At 23.5% G+C, this 25719-nt stretch overlaps 1 protein-coding gene across 5 annotated transcripts in view; it reads right to left on the reverse strand.

Moving 5' to 3' along the window:
* The window catches only part of LOC122859370 (POU domain, class 2, transcription factor 3-like), an 80663-nt gene extending 67969 nt beyond the window's left edge, over nucleotides 1–12694 (reverse strand). For 2 of the 5 annotated variants that reach the window (XM_044162920.1, XM_044162918.1), the window contains exons 1-3: nucleotides 10771–12694; nucleotides 5845–5898; nucleotides 2425–2457 (exon numbers count right to left, since the gene is read on the reverse strand). In XM_044162920.1, coding sequence (XP_044018855.1) covers nucleotides 2425–2457; nucleotides 5845–5898; nucleotides 10771–11365 — 682 coding nt within the window. In that variant the 5' untranslated portion in view covers nucleotides 11366–12694. Of the gene's footprint in view, nucleotides 1–2420; nucleotides 2458–5844; nucleotides 5899–10770 lie in introns of those variants that run through there. The other 3 variants (XM_044162919.1, XM_044162922.1, XM_044162921.1) reach the window with 3 other exon arrangements.
* Between the last annotated feature and the right edge of the window lie 13025 nt (nucleotides 12695–25719).

The following is a 25719-nucleotide window of genomic DNA, read 5'->3' on the forward strand; positions in this document are numbered from 1 at the left end:
GGTGTACCAACCAACGCCCCAGACGATAGGGGTTCATAAAGGCAAAAGCATAGACATCTAAGCAACCCTCAGCATGACCTCGAATACGCGAAGGGCTGACAGCCGATTAGGGCAAGATGGCAAGTACGGGTCGTCAACCCCCAATGGAAAACTTAAAATAACATCACTCGATCATCCTGGGCTTGTCTACGACGACAGCGAACAGCCTACTTTGGTATTCCTTGTATCACCCTTGTTCAAAAATTTTTTTACATCTTTTAACATCCTGTCAACAATGAATCATATTTTTTTTATTTTTTTTATATATTAACATATAATAAAAAATAAATTTTTATGTTTATCACTTGATTAGTTAATCTACAGGTGTTTTTTTTTTTTTTTTATCAAGTGATTATTAAGTGATCTTCAATCGATTTAATTTTTAAGTAATATATTCGTTAAACTTTTATGATATTTTGATTTGTATTTGCAGTTATTTATTCACCTATTTTAATTTTTCTTGGCATTTGATGAGTTAATTTAGAGCTTAACATGTACGGTGGCAGTCATGCAATCTTCTATTGCCACAATGTCGGTAAATATATTTGTTGTAATATGTAGTTAAATATTATATCTTGATTGTATCTGAATATCACTGACGTGGAACTCAACATTTCAATTTTTAAGTATAACATTTAAATATTAATCAACAATTATATAACACGATAGAAAATAAATAAATAATAATTTTTACTTCATTTTTATTTATTAAAATATAAACAATCTTAAATTTTTAAAATTAATTTATTTTCTTTTCTATTTTCTTCTCTTAAAAAAATGAAAAATGAAGCCTTGCTTCGATTCATTTGATTGGTTCTTGCATTTAACAATGAATAATAATAATATTTTATTAATTTTTTTTAAATTTATTTATTTATTTATGGTGTTTACCTGTTGCTAAGTGAAAATATTTCTATTACTAGTAATAGAAATATTCATAGAAAAATCTCTTTTCTGTGGCATTAATAAATTCCCAAGTGGAAAAAATATATTTAATTCATATTTAATTTATATTTAATGGAAATATAAATTAAATTTAATGGATATACAGATTTGGGCATACTAAAATTAAATTTAGAAAAAATTTAGAACAAATATAAATTAAATTTAAAATATGTACAAGTTTGGACATACTAAAATTAAACTTTTTCTAAATTTTTTCTTAATTTTTTTTTTATTTTTTGTAAATTTTTTTTTAAATTTAATTTTAGTATGTTCAAAACTGTATATATTTTAAATTTAATTTATATTTTTTCTAAATTTTTTTTAAGTTTTTTCTAAATATAAAGTAAATTTCCATTAAATATATTTTTTCCACTTGGGTTGGAATTAATAAATTCAATAAATTTCAAAAAAAGCAAAAAATTGATAAATTATTATTTGCATATTGTTGAGATACTTTATAAGGCAAAACAGGATCATTTTTTTTTTTTTTTTTTTGTTCATTGATATATTATGATGACCTCTTACGTCAACTTGATTTTCTAGTTTTTGTTCTAGCCAAAAAAAAATATAAACATATTAGTTGGAAAAGAAATGAAAATCAAATGTGGGAAAATCTTGTTTAATAGAAAGAAAAAAAAACTAAATAAATATTGCCAATCGAAATCTCAATCTTGCTTAGAGAATAGAAAAAAAAAAAAGAAACGCGAAACAGACGCCATTCGCTATATGAACGAGTTTTTTTTTCTTAGAGAAGTTTATGGCCAGCTTGTTCTAAGAATGTTCATTACAGCAGAAGTGAATCTCGTAAGCATATTAAACAAGATTAAAAAAAATAAAATAAAGAAAATGTCTTGCAGCTACTGAATCAGGAAATGAAAAACGATATGAGGAAAAAAAAATAAAATAAAACATAAAAATGTGTAGATTTAAGACGATTGAAGAAGAAGAAAAAGAAGATAATGAGATCGAAGAGTTTAAATGTTCAAGATGAGAAGATGTCGCATTTATTTAACAGTGTTGAAGTTTATGTTTAAAATAAATTCAATGCATATATGTATACAAAGACTGTTGATCACTGACAACTTTAGATAGAAAAAATTTTTTAAAAATAATTAAAAAACTAATAAACAAACGTTGATAAACAACCTGTACAAATCAACCAATCACATGAGGACGAATATCAATTCAAAGAATCCTGGTAAATTGACATTAAAACTTTATAAAATATTTTTTATTATTTTGCGTATGATGTTAGCGAGCTTTTAAACATTGTTGTATTATTATTTTTTAATTTAACATAAACCTAGTATTTAATTCTTTTTTGGTTTTTAATAATGACTTGACAAAATAATTTTAGATTTAAAAAAAAATATATGCTAATGGTAGATTTTTAAATTTTGATATTGTCTATGCATGCAATTAAACCATATACGTACTCACCATAGGTGCTGGGATCAATCGTACCACATGAATCTAAAAATAATAACGATAAAAAAAATTATACATTGTCTGGTTTTTATTATTTCTTTTCTCATAAAATATATTTTTGTTTTAAAAAATTTTTAGAAAGTTTTATAGATTGAAAAAATGATCATATTTGAATTTTATAAACAAAAAAACTTGATCGAGAAATGAATGTGAGAAGGGCCTATCTCCAAGTTTATATGTAAATTTTGAATTTTTAATTGTTTTAGGGATGAAAAAGGAATTGATATAAAAAGCAATTAATTGCCATAAAATTAATGTAAGAATTTCAAGAATTTGCAACAACAAAAAGGTCTATTTTTGTGGACATAGATCTTTTTTTTTTTTGAATATTTAAGACATGAGATTTTTTGCAATGTAATTTATATAAAGCAAGGACTTTTAATTCATGCAAAACAGAGAATTTAAAGATAATAAAACTTTTAATATTAACAAATTGAAAATTATAAAAAAATGAAATTTGAACCCTTTTCTTAGCAATGCGACGGCATATTCATTTCGATGAATCATACTTTACATTTTATTTTCTCGTAAACACTTGTTCGTGTAAAACATCATCAAAAAAAAAAAAAAGAAATTCAAGCTTATTTGTTATAAAAAAATTTGAAAAAATAATAATTACGCCCTTTAGTTATTGAATAAATAAAACTATTTATTGTAAAATTTAAAAAATAATAAATTCGACCCCCCATCAACCCATCAGACATCAACCATGCGTCGCTTCGTTCGTGCGAAATAAAAATAATAAGTAAAAAGATTGACAGTGTTCTTATTTCCCCTCAAATTATTTCATGCTCGCGCATATAAATGTGCAACTTCTGCGCGCGTTTCTATATTGGCTGTCATATAAGACATTAAAAATGAAAAAGAAAAAAAATATCTACAAAAAAATAATATAGAAAAAACGCCCTAGAAAAATTTTGACGCTTGGGAATTTAAACGTTTTATACACAATATCATTCTCTCCCCAAAAAAATCATCATTAATATATGATATAATAATAATACATAGAGATAAAATATTATCAAAAATAAAGTACTATTATTAATATTATTATATTAAATAATTTTATTTCACACAGCATGGAAATAAAAATATAAATAGAATATAATTTGATATTAAATTTTCATTTACGTCATCAAATTTAATGAGTTATATTTAAATCAATTTATTTTACACAATTGTTTGTATTTACAATGTTAATTTCATGTATATTCATTGGACGTTATTTTTTTTTATGTGGAATATTTGTTTAATGGTAAATAATAAGTATGTGTTAGTGACGCTGCGTGTTTGCTTTTATTTATCGTAATATAAAATCTTGGATGGCGTGCAAAATTATGATAACAGTCGTTTAAGTACATATATTCAGATGCGGATATTCACATCTAGTCAAAAATATCTCAATGCTTGAGAAAAAATATAATAAAAAAATTTTACATATGTAATTATATATAAAAATAATTTTGGATATTTAATTTCACGAAATAATAAATACAATAAATCTACAAAAATTTATAAAATTAAATTTTCATTTAAAAATTGAAAAAAAAATGAGAGCGTTTTTTAATTTTCGGTAGACAAATCCAATACGTAGGTGACGCGAAGCGTCCCACCTACGTAAAAAATCATATATAACGAAAATTAAAATTTTCAATACTCCGGTGGGTTATGTGCAATTATTAATTAGTGTAATTTTTTTTTTTTTTCAAATAAAACGTCGTTGTTTAGTCACAACACTACGAAATTTTATCATAAACATATGTTCATCTGTGTGAGTGAGACGAACTAAGCAGGGCTGCCAACACTGCGCGTCGAATCTCCACAAAACATGATTTTGTTGGGTTCCAATGTAAATCGGGAAAAAAACAGCCACATCAAATTTGTCTATTAGAATTCTAATAACTCCGTGAGTTTTAAAGATATCGTTTTCAAAATAGCGGCGATTTAAAGATCAAAATAAAAGGAAACTTTTAATTAGTCGGTGCAAATCGATCACGCTTACAGATAAAAAGTTATTTAATATTTAAAAAAAAAAAGAAAAAAAGGTTTTTAACATTTTTGGCACTGGCAACTCTAATAATTATTTGAGAAAAAATCGAGAATATACAAATTAAAGAGATTGAAAATACGCTTCTTTTGGTCCTAACACGAAGTGTCTCTGACAATTACTTTGGAAATGAGAGCGCTTTTCAATTTTCGGTAGACAAATCCAATACGTAGGTGACGCGAAGCGTCCCACCTACGTAAAATTTTTAAATAACATTTATTATTTTGTTCGATAAACAATAATATAAAAAATATTATTTTATAATTTTTTAACAATATATTTATTTAATAATATGAGAGAAAGAAAAATTGTTAAAAAAATTTTTTTTTTTTGCATACATGCAAATAAATTATGCATTGAGGGATTTACTCAATTAAATATATATATATACATATCATTTTATTTACGCCTGTTGAGACTTATGCGTGTTACAAATATACTTGCATAATTAAAGTTTGCTGGCCTTAATGTATTTTTAATAACTCGATAAATAAACATAAGCACGGACATGGAGTGTAATTTAAATCCGGATGCGCTGAATGATGAGTTACTTTGATAAAATTTAGAATAATACCATCTTACCAACTCGTCTCATTTCTATCTGACTTCCTTTCTTTTCATTTTTCATTATATATTTAATTTTAATATACAATTATTTTTATATAATATATATATATGCAAAAATATAATAAACTCATTAACGTATGTAAAATATGTTTACGTATATAATATAGTTATGACAAGTGAATAGTGTTGAAATTTTAACAACAAAAAATCCATTTTTTTTATTATTGAAAAATTATAAAAAAATCTATAAATATTTTATTAATACTTGTGAAATGAAATATTGATTTTTGATATATATCATATTATTTATTTGAAAAGAATTTAATTATCATTTTGAATATTATTTTTATAACTTTTATATGAGATATGAGATTCAAATGTGTTATCATAAAATGGATAAAATATTTTTTGATTAACAGCATGATAACATATCATAGAATACAAAATTCATAAATTTTATTTGTCATATATGATGACGTGAGGTGTAACAATTCGACGAATAATCTATTCAAGTGTTATTGCTCAACTTAATTAATCAAAAAAAATAAATTATAAAAAGCATAATTAAAATACGAAATAATATTGTTACATAAAATATATAATGATAATCTTTATTGGAATTTGTTTTTTGTGAAGATAATATTCTTTGAATTTAACGTGAAAAAATATAAATGAGATGAGAAAAAAGGTCTAGACATATAAATATCAAAAGAAAGGGAAAAAAATTTTGTAACAAAAAATCAATAGCGTCGTCTTACCTTTGATTGAGCAAGGTGACTCATGGGAGCTGCTTCTTTCTTCCTTGACATGTGCTGAAATCACAATGGAAAATTATTAAACAATAATCATTCAAGTATATTTATCTATATATTTATTTAATAATGAAAATGTTGCAGTATAACGAAAAAATTACCCGGTCAAATCATCCTGAAATAAAATATCCTGGTTGATAATTTTCCAAAGAAAGAAAAATAAACACGCTTCAGACGTCATCTCAATAATATTCAATATACTCAACAGCAATCATATAATAATATAATTATTGTTTATTACTATTAAGAAATTGACCGTGACTGAATATTTACTGCATCATAAAGCAATCTATATTAAAATTTTAATTTTTTAATTTTATATCTTGTATTAATATTTTTAAATATTCCTATTTATATATTTTAATTTCAGATAAATTTTGACATTGAAAAAATTTGATATATCTATTACAGGAGCTTTTTTAAATCACATTTATACTTGAATAAAATATCCACCATGATTTTACCCCATTATCAAGATACGATGAAAAATATCCTGTAAATAATTTTTCCGGTAGAATCATCTGGAAATAAAATATCCTATATTTGATAATTTAATATAAAATAAACATTATGTAGAGTGTGTTTGGTATAAAGAACATGCGAAGTATTGAAAATTAAAATTAATAATTATAAAAATAATACAAGCATAGTAACACATAAACATAATGATGATTATGACTATTTAAAATTTGTCGAAAAATAATTATGACAAGAGTATAATCAGCACGATAAATAAATAAATATTCCATTTAAAAATTTATTTATTTAAAAATTAATTAATTAGTCATCGTGTATTGTAATGACTCGCTGTTATTATTATTTCAAATTTAATTTTATTAATATTTTATATTTTAAATATTGCATAAAATGTTTATTTATTTTATTTATTTATTCAATTTATTATTATATATTAACAATCAAATATAATTTGATAAATTTTTATAACTTTGATATATTTTTGTTGAGAATATATTTATTGGTATGCACAATAATACCTGCTATCAAATTATTCTTTTGAATAGTCAATTTAATAATACCATAGTTACCTCTAAATAAGGTACAATAAAAAATACAACCATAAAAAATTAAGTACTTGTTATGCGGTAATATTTGGCACGTGTCAAATATGTATATGTAGTATAATTTTTAAGTCAGTTGTTGAATGTTTAAAGAAATGAAGGGTAAAGTTGGTCACGTGTCATGGCAATTTGTCAGTGCTTTGTATGTTGTTGATGGTATCCAAGTCATAGGGAAGAAAGACTAAAGGGTTACCCTACCTGCTGATTCCTCAATGTTATATACATATAACCGAGATACTCTTGTAAACGGAAGAAAAGAAAGGCGGGACATACAGAGAATAAAAAAAAATAAATATAAATAAAATACTATATACTATATATACATGCGTGACCCTTGTTCAAAGACCTTTGGGTTCCTTATTTTAGTCCTTGTCCCAACCTGACCTAGCCAAGGTAAAATTTATCCATCAGCCTAATCTAGCTTTTGAATTTCACAAGGTGTATATTTGAATTATAATTTAATTTAAAAATGTCGTCAACATTTAAATACCCAAAACATAAGCAAGTAGTCCATTCAATAAAATCACCTTTCTTTTTGTTTATATTTCTGTAATTTTTTTTACCTAAAATTTACTGACTCACGGTATATTAATTTATAAATATTTAAATATCCAAAATAAACAAATTATTTTATAAAATAGAATATTTAAAAAAAAACAATTCCAAGAAAATTTTAACTCATAAAAATTTTTTATGTTTTTTTTTTTAGATAGTAATATACAAATTTTGAAGGATAAAAATTAAGCTTCCGGAATCTGAGAATTGCCATATTCGTTTGGATATACATTTACGAATATATATAAATAAGCCGGCAGTGTGTAATTACAGGTTGAGTTAATCATCTGGTACGCCAACCACTAAATGATCTACGACCTTAAATCAGACCCTAAAAATCGTCCAATATTTTGGTATTTTTAACTATTATATTCATTGGGAATTCTATGATGAGGTTGCTTCAATTTGAGGACAGACCTGTTATTTTAAAATATCCAAATACTTAAAATATAAAATAAAAAACATTCATCATAGCGTGTAACACGAATCTCTCTCTCGCATATTCATATTTTCTCTCGGGCAATATAAATTTGGGTATATTTAAATTATTTCCTGAATCAATTCAAGGTTTATGCATAAAAATATTTATTATTATCCATGTATAACTAGCTATTTTTGGCTTTTGATTGTTAAAAAATTTCTATATATAAAGAAATAAAAAAAATGAATAAATTAATGAACCAATATTTTGTGATAGAAACTTTTGTAATTTTAAAAGTTGAAATCCATCAAAAGGCTAATTATATAAGGTTACCTAATAATAGCCAGATCAAACATCAATCATGAAAAGTGAGCTATAAATTATAGTTTAAATCATAAATAAACTCAATATTGATTATAAAGTGAGAAATAAAATAAACTAAAAAAAAAAATAAAATATTGTAGATTTATATTGTTGAAATAAAAATGGAAAATATAAAGGAAAAATAATAATAGACATCAAGTTTATATACATAAATGCAGACTATAAAGAAAAAAAAGTAAAAACATTATTTTTTTAACGAACAAATTGCAATCTTGATGAGAGTTTAACGTTATTTGAAGAATCAAGACAATCAGTAAGTAATATGTTTTCATACAAATAGCCAGTTGAAACTTAATCAAGGATCAAATTATCACATTTTTTAATATACTCTATATGCATTAAAGACTTTCTAATATAAGTAATAACCGACACAAGTAATGAGGTTGTAAAATAATGTTTAATCAGTTCCCACAAGTTGAATTTGTCCTTATAAGAAATAGAATATATCAAAAAATATAAATAAATAAATATATAACTTGTATATTTGAGGTAAAAAAAATATAAAATATTTTTTGAATCGAATAAATTTAATTAAATAAAGTATAAGCGCTTAAATTGGTGAGATCATTAAAAGAGTAGAAAACTCGTTGAAATTGGTATAACAACATGATAGACTTATTGTACCCTTGAAAAGCGTCAATATGATGATTAAAATTATTTTTATTTTTCACATATAATTGGTGTTGAATATCGGAGTGAACAAAAATAGTAGCCAATTATGCTTTGAGCATGATTTTTATCATGAAAAAAAACATATCTATATGAAAGTGTTAATATTTTTATATTTTAAAAAAGCGTAAATGCAATTTTCCAAAAATTATTTCCAATATTGTTCATATATCCTTCTGCAAATTTCTCAATGATTTGAAATTCATCAATAGTAAAAAGACGTATTTTGAATGGGTTAAAAGTATACACAAGTGAATCTTCAGCATGACCAACAGCAATGAGGCGCAAATATTCATTGAACATACGACTTTTTCACCTTTAAATATCAAACAAGTTAAAGATAAAAAAGCACAAGTCCATGGAGATACGCCTGCTTACCATTATCAATTGCTACTTACACTCTTTTAACTTTAATTATTTTTCTGTTGTTTAAACAACGTAAAAAAAAATAATAAAAAAATTGTGGCAAAAACAAATTTGGAAATACACTTTTTTACATTTGAAATAAACTTTTTTTTGGCACTTACGCTTCTTTATCATTAATGCAACAATATATATAATTAATTGTAAATGAATTAAATTTATCTTTGTGTCAATTTAAACAAAATCTAAAACTTTCTTTACACTCTCAATATTTATAATAATTTTTAAAACCCTTTTTCCTTTTTAATCAAAATTTAACATGCCTTTTATTATATTTTATAAAATTAAATCATTCTTTTTTTTTTTCATTCAAAAATAAATAAATTAAATTTATTCATAACGCATTAATAATTATTTGTCAATAAAAAAATCAACTTAAATAATAATAAAAATATAGATAATTTTATATTTTTCTTTAATGCGACGATATGTTAATAATATAGTTTAAATAAAAGCCATGAGCAGAATTTATTATCAATTGTATAAAGACCGTAATCTGCTGATAAAGATTTCAAATATGATTTCTCACTGTTCGTGACACATCGAAGCACTTGCTAGGCAGGTGACACAGAGACGCAGAGAAATAAAACTACAGATATATATTTCAATATATTAAGAATTTTAAAAAAATATAAATAAATAAGCAATATTATCAGGTATATTATATTAAATTTTAAATAATTTTCAGAGCTCAAGTACTTGTTATTTATCAATAATAAAATATTTTTAAAAACTATCTTCTACAATAAAATAAAATACATATATCCTTGAATAATTATCAAAGGTTTTGAGTTTCTACAATATTAAAAAATAAAATAGATATAGGTGTGTCTAAAGCATTTCCAATAAATATCAATTTTATCAATTCTAGATATCTTATCAGTAATTGTTAGATTGTGATTTTTTTTTTTTTTTTATTTAATTTTCTGTATTTTTTAATATTGTAATAGTATTAAGATTATTTCAATTTATATATATTAACAATATATTGATATCTTTTACGTGACACATCATGATAATAATGATCACGGAATTTTTTATCAAATTTTTTTAATAATTCATATAAAACAATAAAATAATCTAGAATAACTTAAACTGTTAATCATTCCTAAAAATAATTTCAAATAATTCAAAAAAAAAAAAAAATATTTTCCAATCAATAGCCAATTTCCCCACAAATCATAATTTTTTTTTTCACAAATCCAAATGATTCCATTCACATGCTAATAACTCACAACCAAAAAAATCATTTGATTAAAAAAAAAAAAACAAACTTTTGTCTAAAATAAATATAAAAAAACATAGATCATCATGACTAAAAATAAAAATAATTAAACTCACAAGTATCAATAGTATGTAAACGATTCAATGGACTTGTTCTTGTTGATACACCTTCATCGTCGCTAACACTTGTACTAGCATCACTTGCACTTGAATTTCTTCTATCACTATTAAAGCTTCTCATTATTTTAATTCTTTGTATATCAATATCATTATTATTATCAACCATTTTATTTTGTATAACATGTGGATGTATTTTTTTTTGTTTTAATGAACCAACTGAAAAATCTAATGGTTGTTCATTTTCAATATGATTACTTGATTGTTGTGTATAATTACGTTTAACTTGATTTAATGATTCTGCAATAATACATTGTACCTGATTTGTTTGTACAATTGGTGCCATCTCTTGATCTTGTCGTATACAATTTTGGGCTGTCCACCATTGATGACTACTTTGTATTGTTCTCCATGTATCATTATTATTATTATTATTAATATTATTATTATTATTATTTATTGGACTAACAGTTTGTTTATCTTTTTGTCGATTGTATTGTAATTGATTATGTTGTTGTTGTTGTTGCTGATGTGCCATCGCATTTTCTATCAAATTATCTTTTTCTAATAAGTGCATACTTGGTGTCTGTGTCATGGATACAGGCAGTATAAATTTTTTACTTACTAAATTATTTTTTTTATTATTTATTATATCAATATTATTTGATAATAATGGTGCAATTACAAGTGGTGATATTTGAAACTTTGATCTTGATGTTTCAGCTATCCACCGTTGCACTTCTTCACTGTTCAAACCCGCCAGTCCTGCGAATATTTCTTTTTTTTTTTTTTTTCAACACTTTACGTGATAATAAACTCTCTTGGTTTAAGAAAATAAAAAAAAAAAAAAAATTAAGGACCCTGGTATATACCCGTCAGCGATGGCCCCAAATTTGCAATGCCTCTATTATTATCCAACGAGATACAAAACCTTGAATGAAATCCTTTTTTGTCTCTTTTTATCTCTCTCTTTTTTTTTTTTATATCTTTTTTATTTGGACCATATAACACAGAGTTTTTTAAAATGATAAACACTTTTTTTTTTTTTTTTAGCTTCTTTATTATTTAGTTAATTAAATAGCACTGGTAATTTACATATTGCAAAATTATATCACAATTTTATTTACTGCGTTTTTTGGTTAATTAATAATATTATTTATTTGATCTATTGATACCACATTACTTGCACATTTTAATTATTAAATATTTGTTTTTTTTTTTTTAAATCACTTGGTCATCTATTAAAATCACAAAACTTGATAAAAGTTTTATTAAAATTTTTTTTTTTTTTATTATTATCGTCACTTGAATATTGTATTATTTATTTATAATAATACATACATGTATATGCTAATTATTGTTAAAATAAAAACAATTTAAAATCACTAAAATATTGTTATATATAAATTTTAAAATTTTTTATGTAAATAAACAGCCAATAATTAAAAAGTACAATTAAAATTTTGGCTAATCAATTGATAAATATAATATCACTATAAAAAATTAATCAATGATAATTAATGATATTATTTTCATTGATAATATATCCACAAATTAAATTAATAAAACCACAATATAATTATTATATTTTTATTACAACTACACACATTATTGCACTTGTTGTAACACCTGCTACATGAGTTTTAAAATTTTACAAAATAATATCTATTAGCATGTAAATATATAAGTGTTATTAAATATTTCATACGTATTGTCAATAAATTTAATAAAAATTTGATGTTCCATTATCATTGTAAGAAAAGAATAGAAATAATTGAAACAAAATAATAATAATAATAAAAATGGACACACCACGTTGGAATCTTGAAGTAAATGTTATAAAAAAAAAATACAATATATATTATATAAAAAAAAAAATTGCAAATGTATTAGTATGAACGGTTAGATGCTGCCGCGTGCATGTGTGCAGCTACACTAGGGTCCGGGCTGCTGTCAGCCTACGAAAGCTTGTCGATTGTCCAGCAAAGTGGGGGAGTCGTTAGGTTCCCCCGTTAAGAAAAAAATAAAAATAATATAAAAAAAAAACCGCCAAGAAGAAATACTTATATATGTATAAAGAGGAAAAAAAAAAAAAAAAAATCCACTATCAGAAAGCTGAGGAAGACAAGAGATCGTAAGAGTAGGTAGTCCCCTCTTTAGTACTGGATACTCCGCGGCCGCAGAAACTTGAAAACAGTGGGAGATGTTGAGATGCGTCGGTGGGGAATATTTCAACCAATCGTTATTATTCGCAAATATCTACAACTCCGCCCATAAACGAGTATTGCTGATTTCTAAATAGTTAGATTTTTTATTTATTTATATTTTTTTTTTTTATTATTATTATAAGTTGAGGGATATTCATGGGGGGTGTTTGTTTGAGTGTAAAGTAATCGCATAATATTTCATTAATATTATATGAATATATATATTATTTTTTTTCTTAGCAATTTTGATGATAATATTGCTTAAATTTTGCTATTTGAAAATTTTTTTTTTATGGAGTATATCGTTGAACTAATGTACGTGTGAACAAAGAAACTGTTGAAGAATGTACCTATATGTACTTTTTGAATTGTCCAGTTTCTATGTTGAAGCATGGATTGAATCATTATCACACTTAGATGATAGTTGAGTGCCTGGATGAAGCAATCTTTCTATAGATGGAATGCTATCGTCAATGTTTTTTTTTTTTTATTGTTATTATTGTTTTTTTTTTTAACGAAATACATATATATAACATTGGTCAAGTGTTTAAATCGATTATCAAGTTCTTCATTGATATTATTTTTAAAATAAAACATTGATTTAATTTCTATATTAATAATCAAAAAATTTTCAAAATTTGGCTGACTATATATTGACATATTTCACTGTTTTTTTATTGTAAATTTTTTGTATAAAGTCAATAATTTAATAGATAAAATTCATGATTAAATAATTTTAAAAAATTGTCTGACTAATTATTGATATATTTTACTTGTTTTTGATTTTAAAATTACAACAAGACAAAGAGATAAGAGAAAAAATAAAAATAATTATTCCAAAATTTTAATAATTAAAAATATTTAATATAATAAAAATTTTATATATTATAACAGTTGATTGTTTTTAGAGAATAACCATCGTCTAGAAGTTATTAATGAAACTTCATTAAAAGTTTTTCATCCACAAGTCTGTATATATAATTGTGATAAAATTCTTATTAAAGCTTTTATATTTAATTTTTTTTTTGTTTTCTATATACATGTATATATAAATTATTGTATATTCTGAGCATGTACAATATATATGATATATAAATTAAAGTGACGATAGAAGGCGTGTATACTATGTTAAAATCCGCCATACCTGTTCAACCCTTATGTGCCTCCGCCTATCATATTTCCATATATCTTTACAACAACCCCACTACAATTTTAACCCAGCATGCGCAATAGAATAATAAATAAAAAAAAATTCTTTAAAACGTCTCTTATTGGTTGTGTCATAGCATCAAACTAACCATCCACACACAAAAGCGGTAGCTTATCATCACTATCATATTTCCATACAGACACTAGAAAAAAAAAAAAAACAAAATTTCTTTTTTTTTTTTTTACAACATAACTCTCTCGAGCAACCCTCCTTCACATGTATTAACATTTATTATTTTTTTTTTTTTATTTTGATTCAAATCTAGCATGCGCAGTTTGTCTTTGCAAAAAAAAAAATGTAAAAAACATAAATAAAAAAAATCTTTTTAAAGTCTTATTGGTCATAGTAGCTGAACGCATATCCCTACTATATTTTACCCCTAACATTTTATCACGCGTATCCCACCAAAAAAGCTTTTTTTTTTTTCTTATCTTATACCCCTGGTCTTCTTATAAAAACCCCTCCATATACATACACAATCATCCCCTGATAGTAGAATTTTCTTTTTTTTCTTTCCCCTACAAATATATATATGTATATTTTTCTTCAAAGAGGCAAAATGTGGTAGACTCCCACACACAGTGTATATTGGTATAGGGCACCCTCTTGCTCGTTGATGCTTTCAAGGCACCACATTAAAGGACAGAATATTATATACTTGAATATGCTGAAGTGAGAACATACTACAAACTACGCGTATTGATTTTAATGATGCTTTTTCTCTCCCATCTAACTTTATTTCAAGTAAAAATAAATAAAAATTATTTTGTACAAAAGAGTGGTAAGAATAATATCATTCGTTTGATTTTAAAAAACTCATTTAGTAAGCCAATCAAATTTAACATTATGTATTTTTTTTTAATTTAAATATATGTGGTGTTATTTTTGCTGAAAAAAAATAGCTTTAGTTGTATAATTATTTTGAGAAATGGGAACTTGATGGAATGCTCATTTTTAGGAATGATATATTGTTGAAATAATAATAAAATATATATATAAAGTTATCACAATACACAACAACCCTTTTTCTGGCACGTGCCCTTCTCAGTGTTCTCCCTTTTCTTTTTTTTTTTTTTACAATCCTTGGGTACTTTGGGATGTTTGACGGTATTTTGTATCGTATCATGTCGATAGCAGGTGGAGTTCCCCTTAACCATTTTTTCGCACTTTAATATTGTAAGGTACCATGTGGTTCATGGTGTTTTGAAAGGGGAAATTTTGTTAAATCTGACTTTTTTTTTATTTTTTTTGATATAATCTAAATGTGTTTTAAAAATTATATAATTAATTTTTTATTAAAAACTGTTTTTAATTGTGTTATGATCAATATAAATTTACATTTTTAAATGTATTTTTTTACCCTTTATTTTTACTATCAATCAGGCAAGAAATATAATTAAAAATTCAGGGAAATAAGCTCAATTTAACAATGAATCTTTGGCAATAATAACAACAATAATAAATAAATAAATAAATAAACAAAAAAAAAATTCACATGACATGGGATACACTTCAATTTTTGTTCAAGTACATGACTCATCAATTCTATGTGGAGTATGAGTTATAGAACACGATAAAGAAAAGAAAAAATGAAAACAGAAAAAAAAAATTTTATATAAGTGAAATGATACAAATCGAAAATATATAATACTTTATTATTATAATTTTTTTTTTAGGGTAAAAATAAGTAAAATTAATAAATTGGCTGTTTAATATTCTAAGAAAATATAAAATACATTTGTTCATGTGAACAATGCAGAACCATTAATATTCGAATTTATCTAATTTAACGTGAACGTATTTCACAATACTGCGTGACATAAAAATAAAATTGACCCTATGTAACTACTGGCGCAACACCAGCATCGTATTATCGATCGATGATGATGCTTGGTTGGACATCACCGCACATAATTTACTCTACTATATATATTTAGCTATTTTTTTTTTTCCTCTTCTTCTTTTCGTACAATAATCGGATTAATTGATTGTCGGCAGCAAGGTTATATTTATATATTAAAAAAAAAATTGATAAATTTTACTAGCTATATTAGAATTTTATTATTTTTCATTTTTACTATAAAAAATTACACGGTTAATAAAATTTGACAAATTGACAGTCAATATAGCTGCATACTTTTATGAAAAATTGAAACAAAATTGTGGAAAATATTGAAGAAAATAAGAGATCTGCCTTCATGAAAGTCTATCAATCAATTTATTTGACAAGTGTTTTATAAATTCGTCGTTCTAAAAAAATTATATTTTCAATTATTTATTGTTTTTTTGCATTATTTAAACAATTTTAAAAATTAATTTTGAAAAAAAAAATGTGTTTTTAAATGGCAAACAAGTGTAAGATAATTTTTAAATTTTCAAACTGTTATTTTAATTTAAATTAATATATAAATTAACAATTAATACACATTAATTTACATTAATTGTTTTAAAATTATTTTTTATCAACTATTTAAACCATCATGAAAAAATTTGATGATCAAAAATTAAATTGCAACGAGCTTTATTCCCCGAATTTGAGCTTTTAAATTTTAATAATAAAATTTTGAATTTTGCAATAACAAAAAGTCCAAGCTTTCATTAATTCAAGACTCTTTTATTTTATTTATTTATCAATTTTATTTTTACCAAGATATTAATGAAAAATAAAAAGCTCACAACAAAAAGTCTTATGTCCATGAGCGGGAGCTTTTTTTCCATTCATAAAAGAAAAAAAATTTCTAACAGCAGAAATAGGAGTTAAGCCTTTTTGATATTAACACAACGACCTATATATTTTTATTTTTCAACTAGTCAAGTTTTATGTTTTATTTATTTGATAGATCATAAACGAAAGCTAATGATTTTAAAATGACTATTAAATTTCAACAATGTGGAAAACTTGACTGCTTTCAAAATGTGATATCAACGATGTTGAGAATATGGCTTATATTGACCAGCCTCATCATGTATACGTGAGTCTGCAATACACTCACGATAATGTGAATGTATTGAAGCGTGTATTCATTGTTTTTGTCACCCCAAAATATTGCACACTCATGATAAGATTATAGTTATGTGTGTTTGTGTAGTTGTAACACATTCTCACATGTATCGAAATGTTTTTTTTTCATTTTTTTTTTCTTTTTTTTTTTGTCACGTACAAAATTTTAGTTTGTTCATGGCTTGATACAAATTTTTCAGCATCATATAGACTCAAATATTAACTGTCTAAATAAATGTTTCTTTTTTTTTTTTTTTTGCAATTTTTAGAATTATTTTTATTAAATAAATATGGCTTGGGTTTTTTTTTTTTAAATCTATAAATTTGTTAAATTCATATCTAAATTTCTAATTATAGTATATGGATTAGGGATATTGTTATTGTTTGGTATAATTATGAAAATTAAAAATTGATTATTTATAAATTTTTCAAGTTGTTTTTTTTTTTTGTTTTGAGGGATGTTAGAAAACTTATCTGACGTGAAATCGTTGAGCTCGCAGCGACGGTAAGAAAACTTTATCAGTGAGTTACTATTTTCATATAAAAAATTATAAAAATTATTTCAAATTTTATTGTTGTTAAATTTAATTATATATTTAATGATAATTATGAAAAATTATTTGACTATTTTGAATATTCTAATTTTACTATAATAAATAATTGAAAAAGCTTTTTTTTTTTTCTGAAAGCTTTTGGCACGAACTTTGAAAGTAGCCAGCTTTTTCGATTTACAAAACCCAAAAAAATTTAATTAATAAATTAATAATAATAGTAATAATATAAGGGCACATGTCCAAGATAAATAAAAAAAATTCTTGGAATTAAAAAGGCTTGAAAGTGTTAAATTGAGACATTATTATATTTATTTTTCGTCGAAAAACAATTGAAATTGAAAGTAAATTACAATCAAATGTCAAAATATAGGTCTTAATTTTTTGTTGGATTTAAATTTAACATTAAGCTGAAATTTATAAACTTAACACTTGAAAAAAATCTCAAATAAATTATAAAGAACAATTATTTTTTCCGTACATTTCTATAATAAATGTAAAAAAATCGATTTGATAATGTTTGAAAATTTAACGTTTCATTTCCAACTTTCTCGAAAATAATTAACAAATATTTTTTATTCCAATGACAAAATACAATTTATTTAAATGCGAATCAATTCCATTTATTTCAATCACAATATATAATTCAGTAATTTGTGAATCTACGTTAAAGTGAGTCATGAAAAAATCCTGTAAATGTCTTTCAGTGCTTTAAGCTCAAATTAAGATACATCAAACAAAAAAAAAAGGAAAATAATAAAGTAATAAAGAAAAAAAAATAATATAAGAATAATGAGAAGAACAGTTTAAAGTTCAAATAACCTCGGCTATTTAGTGTTTAAAATAATTAGCATGAAGGCCACAACGATATTTGACATGCAGCGCAAAAGATGAACGAATCATAACTTGCAAGTTATACAACACCCTTCAAGCATATATTAAAAATAAAAAAAAAAATATATTTATTAATTTTATTATCTAAAAAAAAAAATTTATAAAATTTAAAAAAATAAAATTATCATTTCAATAAATAAATAAATAATTTTAATATTTTTTTTATACCATCAAATTGAAATTTGAATTTCATAAAAAATATAGAAAAATTTATAATAAAAAAATTAATTATCACGTGAATTAAGTTAAAAATATATTATTTTAATAAAGTACAGTAGTTTAGTATAATTTTTAAAGCTATTATAATTTTTATATTAATTTTTTCATTGAAATAAATGTTTTTTTATCATTAATATCTTTGAGGCAATTAAAATCAACAGTAGGATTATTAAATGCAGGGAGACTTGACGACACAGCATTTGTCTTTTCAAACGTTTTTTTTTTTTTTTTTATAATTTAACTTTTATTTATTTTTTTTCATTTTCATATATAATGGTAACACCGTTCGTGGAAGAAATGGTAAATGGCAATGAGACACGAGTGTACCATCCGTTTATGCATTGAGAGTATATGTATAATATGTTTCCCTCTTCTTATTTTTTTTTTTTTTTATCATACTTACTAAGCAAAAGAATAATAATTTTTCACACAATAAACCATTTGATGTATGCGCACGCCAATTTTTGCGGTGTTTCAACAGGCAAGTTGTGCAAAAGCTTGTATAGCGGCAAGCATCAAAGTGACGGAGTCTAGTTGAGCCACTTAACGTCTTGAGTTTTCACATTTGCGAGGCAAAAATTTCCTCATTTACTTGTCTTAATCCTCATCTACTTGTCATCATTGGACCGGATGTCATATGACATTATACGAATAATTTTTTTAACACGCTATAATATTCTTTATAAATTTTTTTAACGGATTAATAAATTATTTCTTTTTTTTTTTTGCTATAATTATTTAATATTACAATTATTTGATAAGCAAATTTTTAATTAGATTTATTGAAAATTTTAAATGTAAAAAGTTACGTAATTGCTGTTTGAAAAATTATTTTTTTTTAATATTAATTAAATGTATTTTTAACATTTATTTTTTGTTAAAAAAAAAATTGCATTTTTTGGAAAATGTTACTTTAACTGGTTGTTTATATAAAACTGTATATTTTATAAATTTTTTAAATGAAAAAAATAATAAAATTTATTATATTTTTTTCATTATATTTATGTGTATTTTTTTTTTTTTTTTTCAAGTCATTGATCATACCGACAAAGTATTGTTGAGAGAGGTCATGGTAAACGTATATTTTTATTTAAAAAAATACTCTGATCTTTGTAATTAAAATTGATTCAAAATAAAAAATTATACAAGGTCATCAAAAATGCAAGGATAAATAAATGTATTTTTTTTTTTTTTATTTTGAATTATTGATAGTGTATTTTAAAAATGTAGAAAATCAAGTTTTTTTTTTTTTAACAAAAAAAAATCACACACTTGTAAGTACGAATGACATTATTTTTATTCAATCATTTATACTGACTTGATTTTTTTTTTTTCTCATTATATCATGAATGTTGAATACGATAATTGTGGAAAAAAACTATATGGCAAAAAAAAATATAATAATAAGCAAGTTGTAAAGTTAAATACTTTGCAGTTTAAATGTTTTATTATAGCTTTAAAATAATTACAATATTAAATGCAAAAATATACGTAGAAATTGTGAGAAATCATGTGATATTTTAAAACGAGATTCCAGTATTATGTTGACATTTTAAATATTTCATTGAAAAACTAATGTATTTATTGAAATAAAAGTGGGGTATTTTTTTTGCGAGTTAAATTATCAAACCATGAGATTTTTTTTAAATATTTTTTTCAAGTTAAACCAGAGTCATGTGAAATATTTTAAAATTAATTTTCAATATTTTCAATGACAAGTATAATTATTATCATTGAAATCACCAGCCTACATTAAAATTACCCGGCAAAAACTTGTCGAAAAAAATCTTCAAACATTCGAACGATTGTATTTTTTAAATTGATTTATTTTTCTTATCAAATTGAATGTAATTTTCAATAAAAAAAAAAGCGCCATGTGAATATAAATTTAATTAATGAAAAATTCATTTATTTATTCTGATTATTTTTTAAAAAAAAGCATAAATAATATGATAAATTTTATATAGAAAAACAAGTCTATACAACAGCATCCAGTATTTTGTAGAAATGTTGCGATTGGTCTTCAACGATTGGAAGATTGAGTGGCTATACGAGGCATGCTTTCCCACATGAATAAAAAAACAGATCGTCAAGACAGATCAAGGGGCGTGGCAGGATTTAAATTTTAAAGTAGTTTTATATATAGTGATATTACTTTGAAAGCATAAGACGACACTATAAGCAATAAAATAAAAATAAAAAAATAATGTAGAAATTTTTATTTTATAATTCATGATAATTGTCATGAAAATATAATAATTTTTTTTTGCATTATTAATAGAAAAATAATGTAAAATTGAATTTTCAATATTAAATTGTCATTTGTCTATTTGTCTATTATTTTTAAATTTATTTTGTTCAACAAAAAATTAGAGGGAAAAAAATGTCAAATTCATCGAAAAACAAACTCATCAAATCACCCAAATCACAAGCAATCTCATCTATAATATTGATACTTAAAAATAAATAAAAATTATAATTGTTCAATGAGAAAATTGTAGGTTTTTTCTTACGTAAATTTCTCATAGAAATTTCAATTTGAAATTGTTATTGAACTCGTCGAAATGAAGCTAATATTCTAAAATTTCGAAACTATTTTTTGATCGAAACTATTATTCCTAATTATTTTAAAATAAACCTATACCATTTTTATCAGTTTCAGCCAGCAAGTTTGATTTTATTTTTGTTATATATTCAATCCACTGCTGAAAAATTTTTCCATCAACTTTTTGTGTTTTTGAAAAATTAAAATGATCACAAAGTAACTGTTTAAATTTTCGTTAATTCAACTCAAAATTTAGATGAATGTTTCTTGACTTTTTATCAATAACAAAGCAACAATATGACTGACTAAATTACCATGAATAAATTAAAAATGTATATGATAAGAAACAACAAGCAATGACTCATTACAATGAAGTGTATACGTAAACATTTGTTGATAAAAGGACAAAGAAAAAAAATTTCAAAAAGGTAAAATAAATAAATTTAATGACGAAAATAAAATAAAATAATTATATTATATTTTGGACGGGTATTGTTTATATTTTTTTAAATATTATAAGTTGGTTTTATTTTTTTCTAATATTACAATTGTGCATATATAATTATATAGAAGAACTGGAAGGACCTTTGCGGGTGTGAATGAAGTGACGGAAAAATAAATTAGTTGAATAATTATTGTACTAAAAGAATATGAAATGAAAAAACAAAAAAAAAAAAAAAATGGAACTGCCTTGTGAAATAATAAAGAAGCAATGCAATAGGGTTATATAGTAGCTATTAGTCGGCAGATTAGCAGTTAAAATTGAAATTTGCACGGACAGTTTGTTGCGCATCGGCACGTCAGAAGAATCGATAGACGACGATGGTAGATGGGCCCAATATTACAAGAAACCAAATCTGTTACGCATATTGAGACTGACTCATCTGTGAAGGTTCACTAACAAAACAATTTTTAAACACCATAATATTTCGCATCTTTGATATACATATACAACACAAGTTATTTAAAATGAGCATATGGTTACCGTAGTGTTGGGTCTGTACTTGCACTGTGGCCACTGTAACATCAATCCAACGCTTCAGAAGTCATCTCAACAATATGCAATATACTCAACAGCAATCATATAATAATATAATTATTGTTTATTACTATTAAGAAATTGACCGTGACTGAATATTTACTGCATCATAAAGCAATCTATATTAAAATTTTAATTTTTTAATTTTATATCTTGTATTAATATTTTTAAATATTCCTATTTATATATTTTAATTTCAGATAAATTTTGACATTGAAAAAATTTGATATATCTATTACAGGAGCTTTTTTAAATCACATTTATACTTGAATAAAATATCCACCATGATTTTACCCCATTATCAAGATACGATGAAAAATATCCTGTAAATAATTTTTCCGGTAGAATCATCTGGAAATACAATATCTTATATTTGATAATTTATTAATTTAATATAAAATAAACATTATGTAGAGTGTGTTTGGTATAAAGAACATGCGAAGTATTGAAAATTAAAATTAATAATTATAAAAATAATACAAGCATAGTAACACATAAACATAATGATGATTATGACTATTTAAAATTTGTCGAAAAATAATTATGACAAGAGTATAATCAGCACGATAAATAAATAAATATTCCATTTAAAAATTTATTTATTTTTTTTCAAATTTACTATTATCATACGCATCTTGGATAAATTGAAAATTAATTTATTTAAAAATTAATTAATTAGTCATCGTGTATTGTAATGACTCGCTGTTATTATTATTTCAAATTTAATTTTATTAATATTTTATATTTTAAATATTGCATAAAATGTTTATTTATTTTATTTATTTATTCAATTTATTATTATATATTAACAATCAAATATAATTTGATAAATTTGTATAATTTATTTATTTTTTACAGTGTTATATTTTTGTTGAGAACATTTAGTCGTGTAATATTTTATTTCAAAACAATATGCACATTAAACTTGCATTTAAAATATACATATTGATATAAATTTAAAAAATTGTAAGTAAATTCCAAAAAACAGCCGGTTAAGCAAGTTTAGGTGTGAGGATCTCGATTTACGTTTACAGATACGATCATTTTCAGGCTTCGCATAGCCAATTACAAGTTGAACTGGGCACTATGCACGCCACCAATATACGCAGTGTATATACGGTCATCGGGTCAGCTTAACTGATACTTATTATTGCATTTTATTCTTTGGTTATGTGTATTGTGACGCATTTTTATTTTTTATTTAATTTAATTTTTTTTTCAAAAAATAAATCGAGCATAAGATAAAAACTCAATTTTTTCAAATTAAAAAATTGAAAATATCTAAAATTTTATCATTAAATTTTTCTATAAATTAAAATCTTTTGAACAATATTGGAATTGCAAAGAATTTAAGCAATATATTTTTTTGATTTCTCGTTAGTTCAATAAAACTCAATGAGCTCAAGATTTTACTTTTTTTTTTCTTTCAATCTCCCTGTTTCCTTTGTGATAGAAGAGATTCATTCTCTCCAATTTCATTGATTAAACAAAAAAAAATAAATAAAAATAAATACTTTGTGACATTAAACGTTATTTGTCAATAATTATTTTAAAATAATTTTCTTTTTTCATATGAATTAGACTACCTATATTCATTGTGTACGATTAGCTGATTTTATACCTCCCAAAGTCAAGTCCTTGCATTCTGATGGGACTGAAACGAAAAAGCATTATGTTAGCTCTGAAAAAAAATATATAAAAGAAGCATAAAAATCGTCACGCTTGCTTCGAAGATGAAACAAAAATAATAAAAATAAAAAAACCAACTCCAGTGTCGTTGACCACAAGAGTCCCCAAAATCATTTTGATGCTCAATATTCGCCACTTCTACTCTATTCATGCGCACAAAATTACTTCGATAAAACTTTTGCTTCATTTTGTCTGGTGTACATATATATACACGTCTGACTTTTGCAGATTTCAAATATATTTTTTTTTATATTACATAAAATCATTATCATTAATTTATATATTTTTTTTTATTTATATTTTAGTTTTAATGATTTTTCATTAAACAATAATCAATCGATTATTATTTAAAAAAAAAAAAACAAATACAATTTTTCAATAGTAAAATAAAGCAAGTATTTAATATTTTAAATATTTTTTTTTCAATGTTAAATCAAAATTGAATTGTTAATTTTATATTAAAGTTGATATACAGCATTTTTTTTTTTTGTTTTATTTCAACATTGAAATTGAACAAAAGAAAAAAAAAGATTGAGCGAAAATTTTTGTAATTTATATTTTACCATTAATTCTAAAAATGAAATAAATTCAAAAATAATAGTTTAAAGCTTTGTTGAGGTAGGGAAATTGTACAAACAAATAAGTGTCAAAAAAAAAAAAGCTCTCTCTCATTTCAACTTACACAAACGAGACATACTTGGCACAAAGCTCCAAATTAAATTGATGATATTGCTTGAGAAATAAAAAAAAAAAAAAAAGATTAAATTCAAGTGAAATATTCAGTTATATTTTGCAGTAAATAAAAAATTTAAAATCATGAATGAAGAAATTTTGTACGGCGAGGGTAGCCAACGCTTAGTGGTCTGATAAGTCAAAGCCAGATATGGAGGGAAAAATTGATATGTCTAAAGTGGATGATACACCAGAGGCTATAAAAAAATAACAAAATAAAAAACAAAAAATATATGTATTTAAATAAATTTCTAATAATTAAATAATAATATTTTTTTACTATTATTAATGTTACTTTAAATTTTCTTTAACCATTATTATAAAAATAATTATTTGAAAATAATTTGATGATTTATTAATAAAAATAACACTCAATATTTTCAGCTGTATATTTAATGATGAATGATTAAAAATATACAAGTAGTTAATAATATTTAAAAGTCTAATATCGTCAATAGTTTATTTCTGTAGATCAATAATGACATTCGTTTCTTAAGCGCATGCTCGCATCAAATTCTTTTCCACTCGCGCTGTTTTTTTTTTCTTTATTTTTTTCTTTTACCTATTCCATAAAACTTCAACGAATCCCAGAGACTGATATTATTCTTTTCCATTTAACATTCATGACGTCCGTATCATACCATCATGTGAAATTTTTTTTCCATATAAATATCAACTTCAAAAGAATATTTATAACAAATAATAATAATTTTAATCATAAAAATTATATTTACATTATTATAATCATTAATAACTTTGTTGAAAGATATACAGTCATTTTGGAGATGAAGAAATGTATTAGAATTTTTATTTTTTTTTTTCCATTTAATTTATATACATGAATGTCGTCGAGTTACAAACA

The sequence above is a fragment of the Aphidius gifuensis genome, linkage group LG6 (genome assembly GCF_014905175.1).
Source record: "Aphidius gifuensis isolate YNYX2018 linkage group LG6, ASM1490517v1, whole genome shotgun sequence".
Taxonomy (NCBI): domain Eukaryota; kingdom Metazoa; phylum Arthropoda; class Insecta; order Hymenoptera; family Braconidae; genus Aphidius; species Aphidius gifuensis.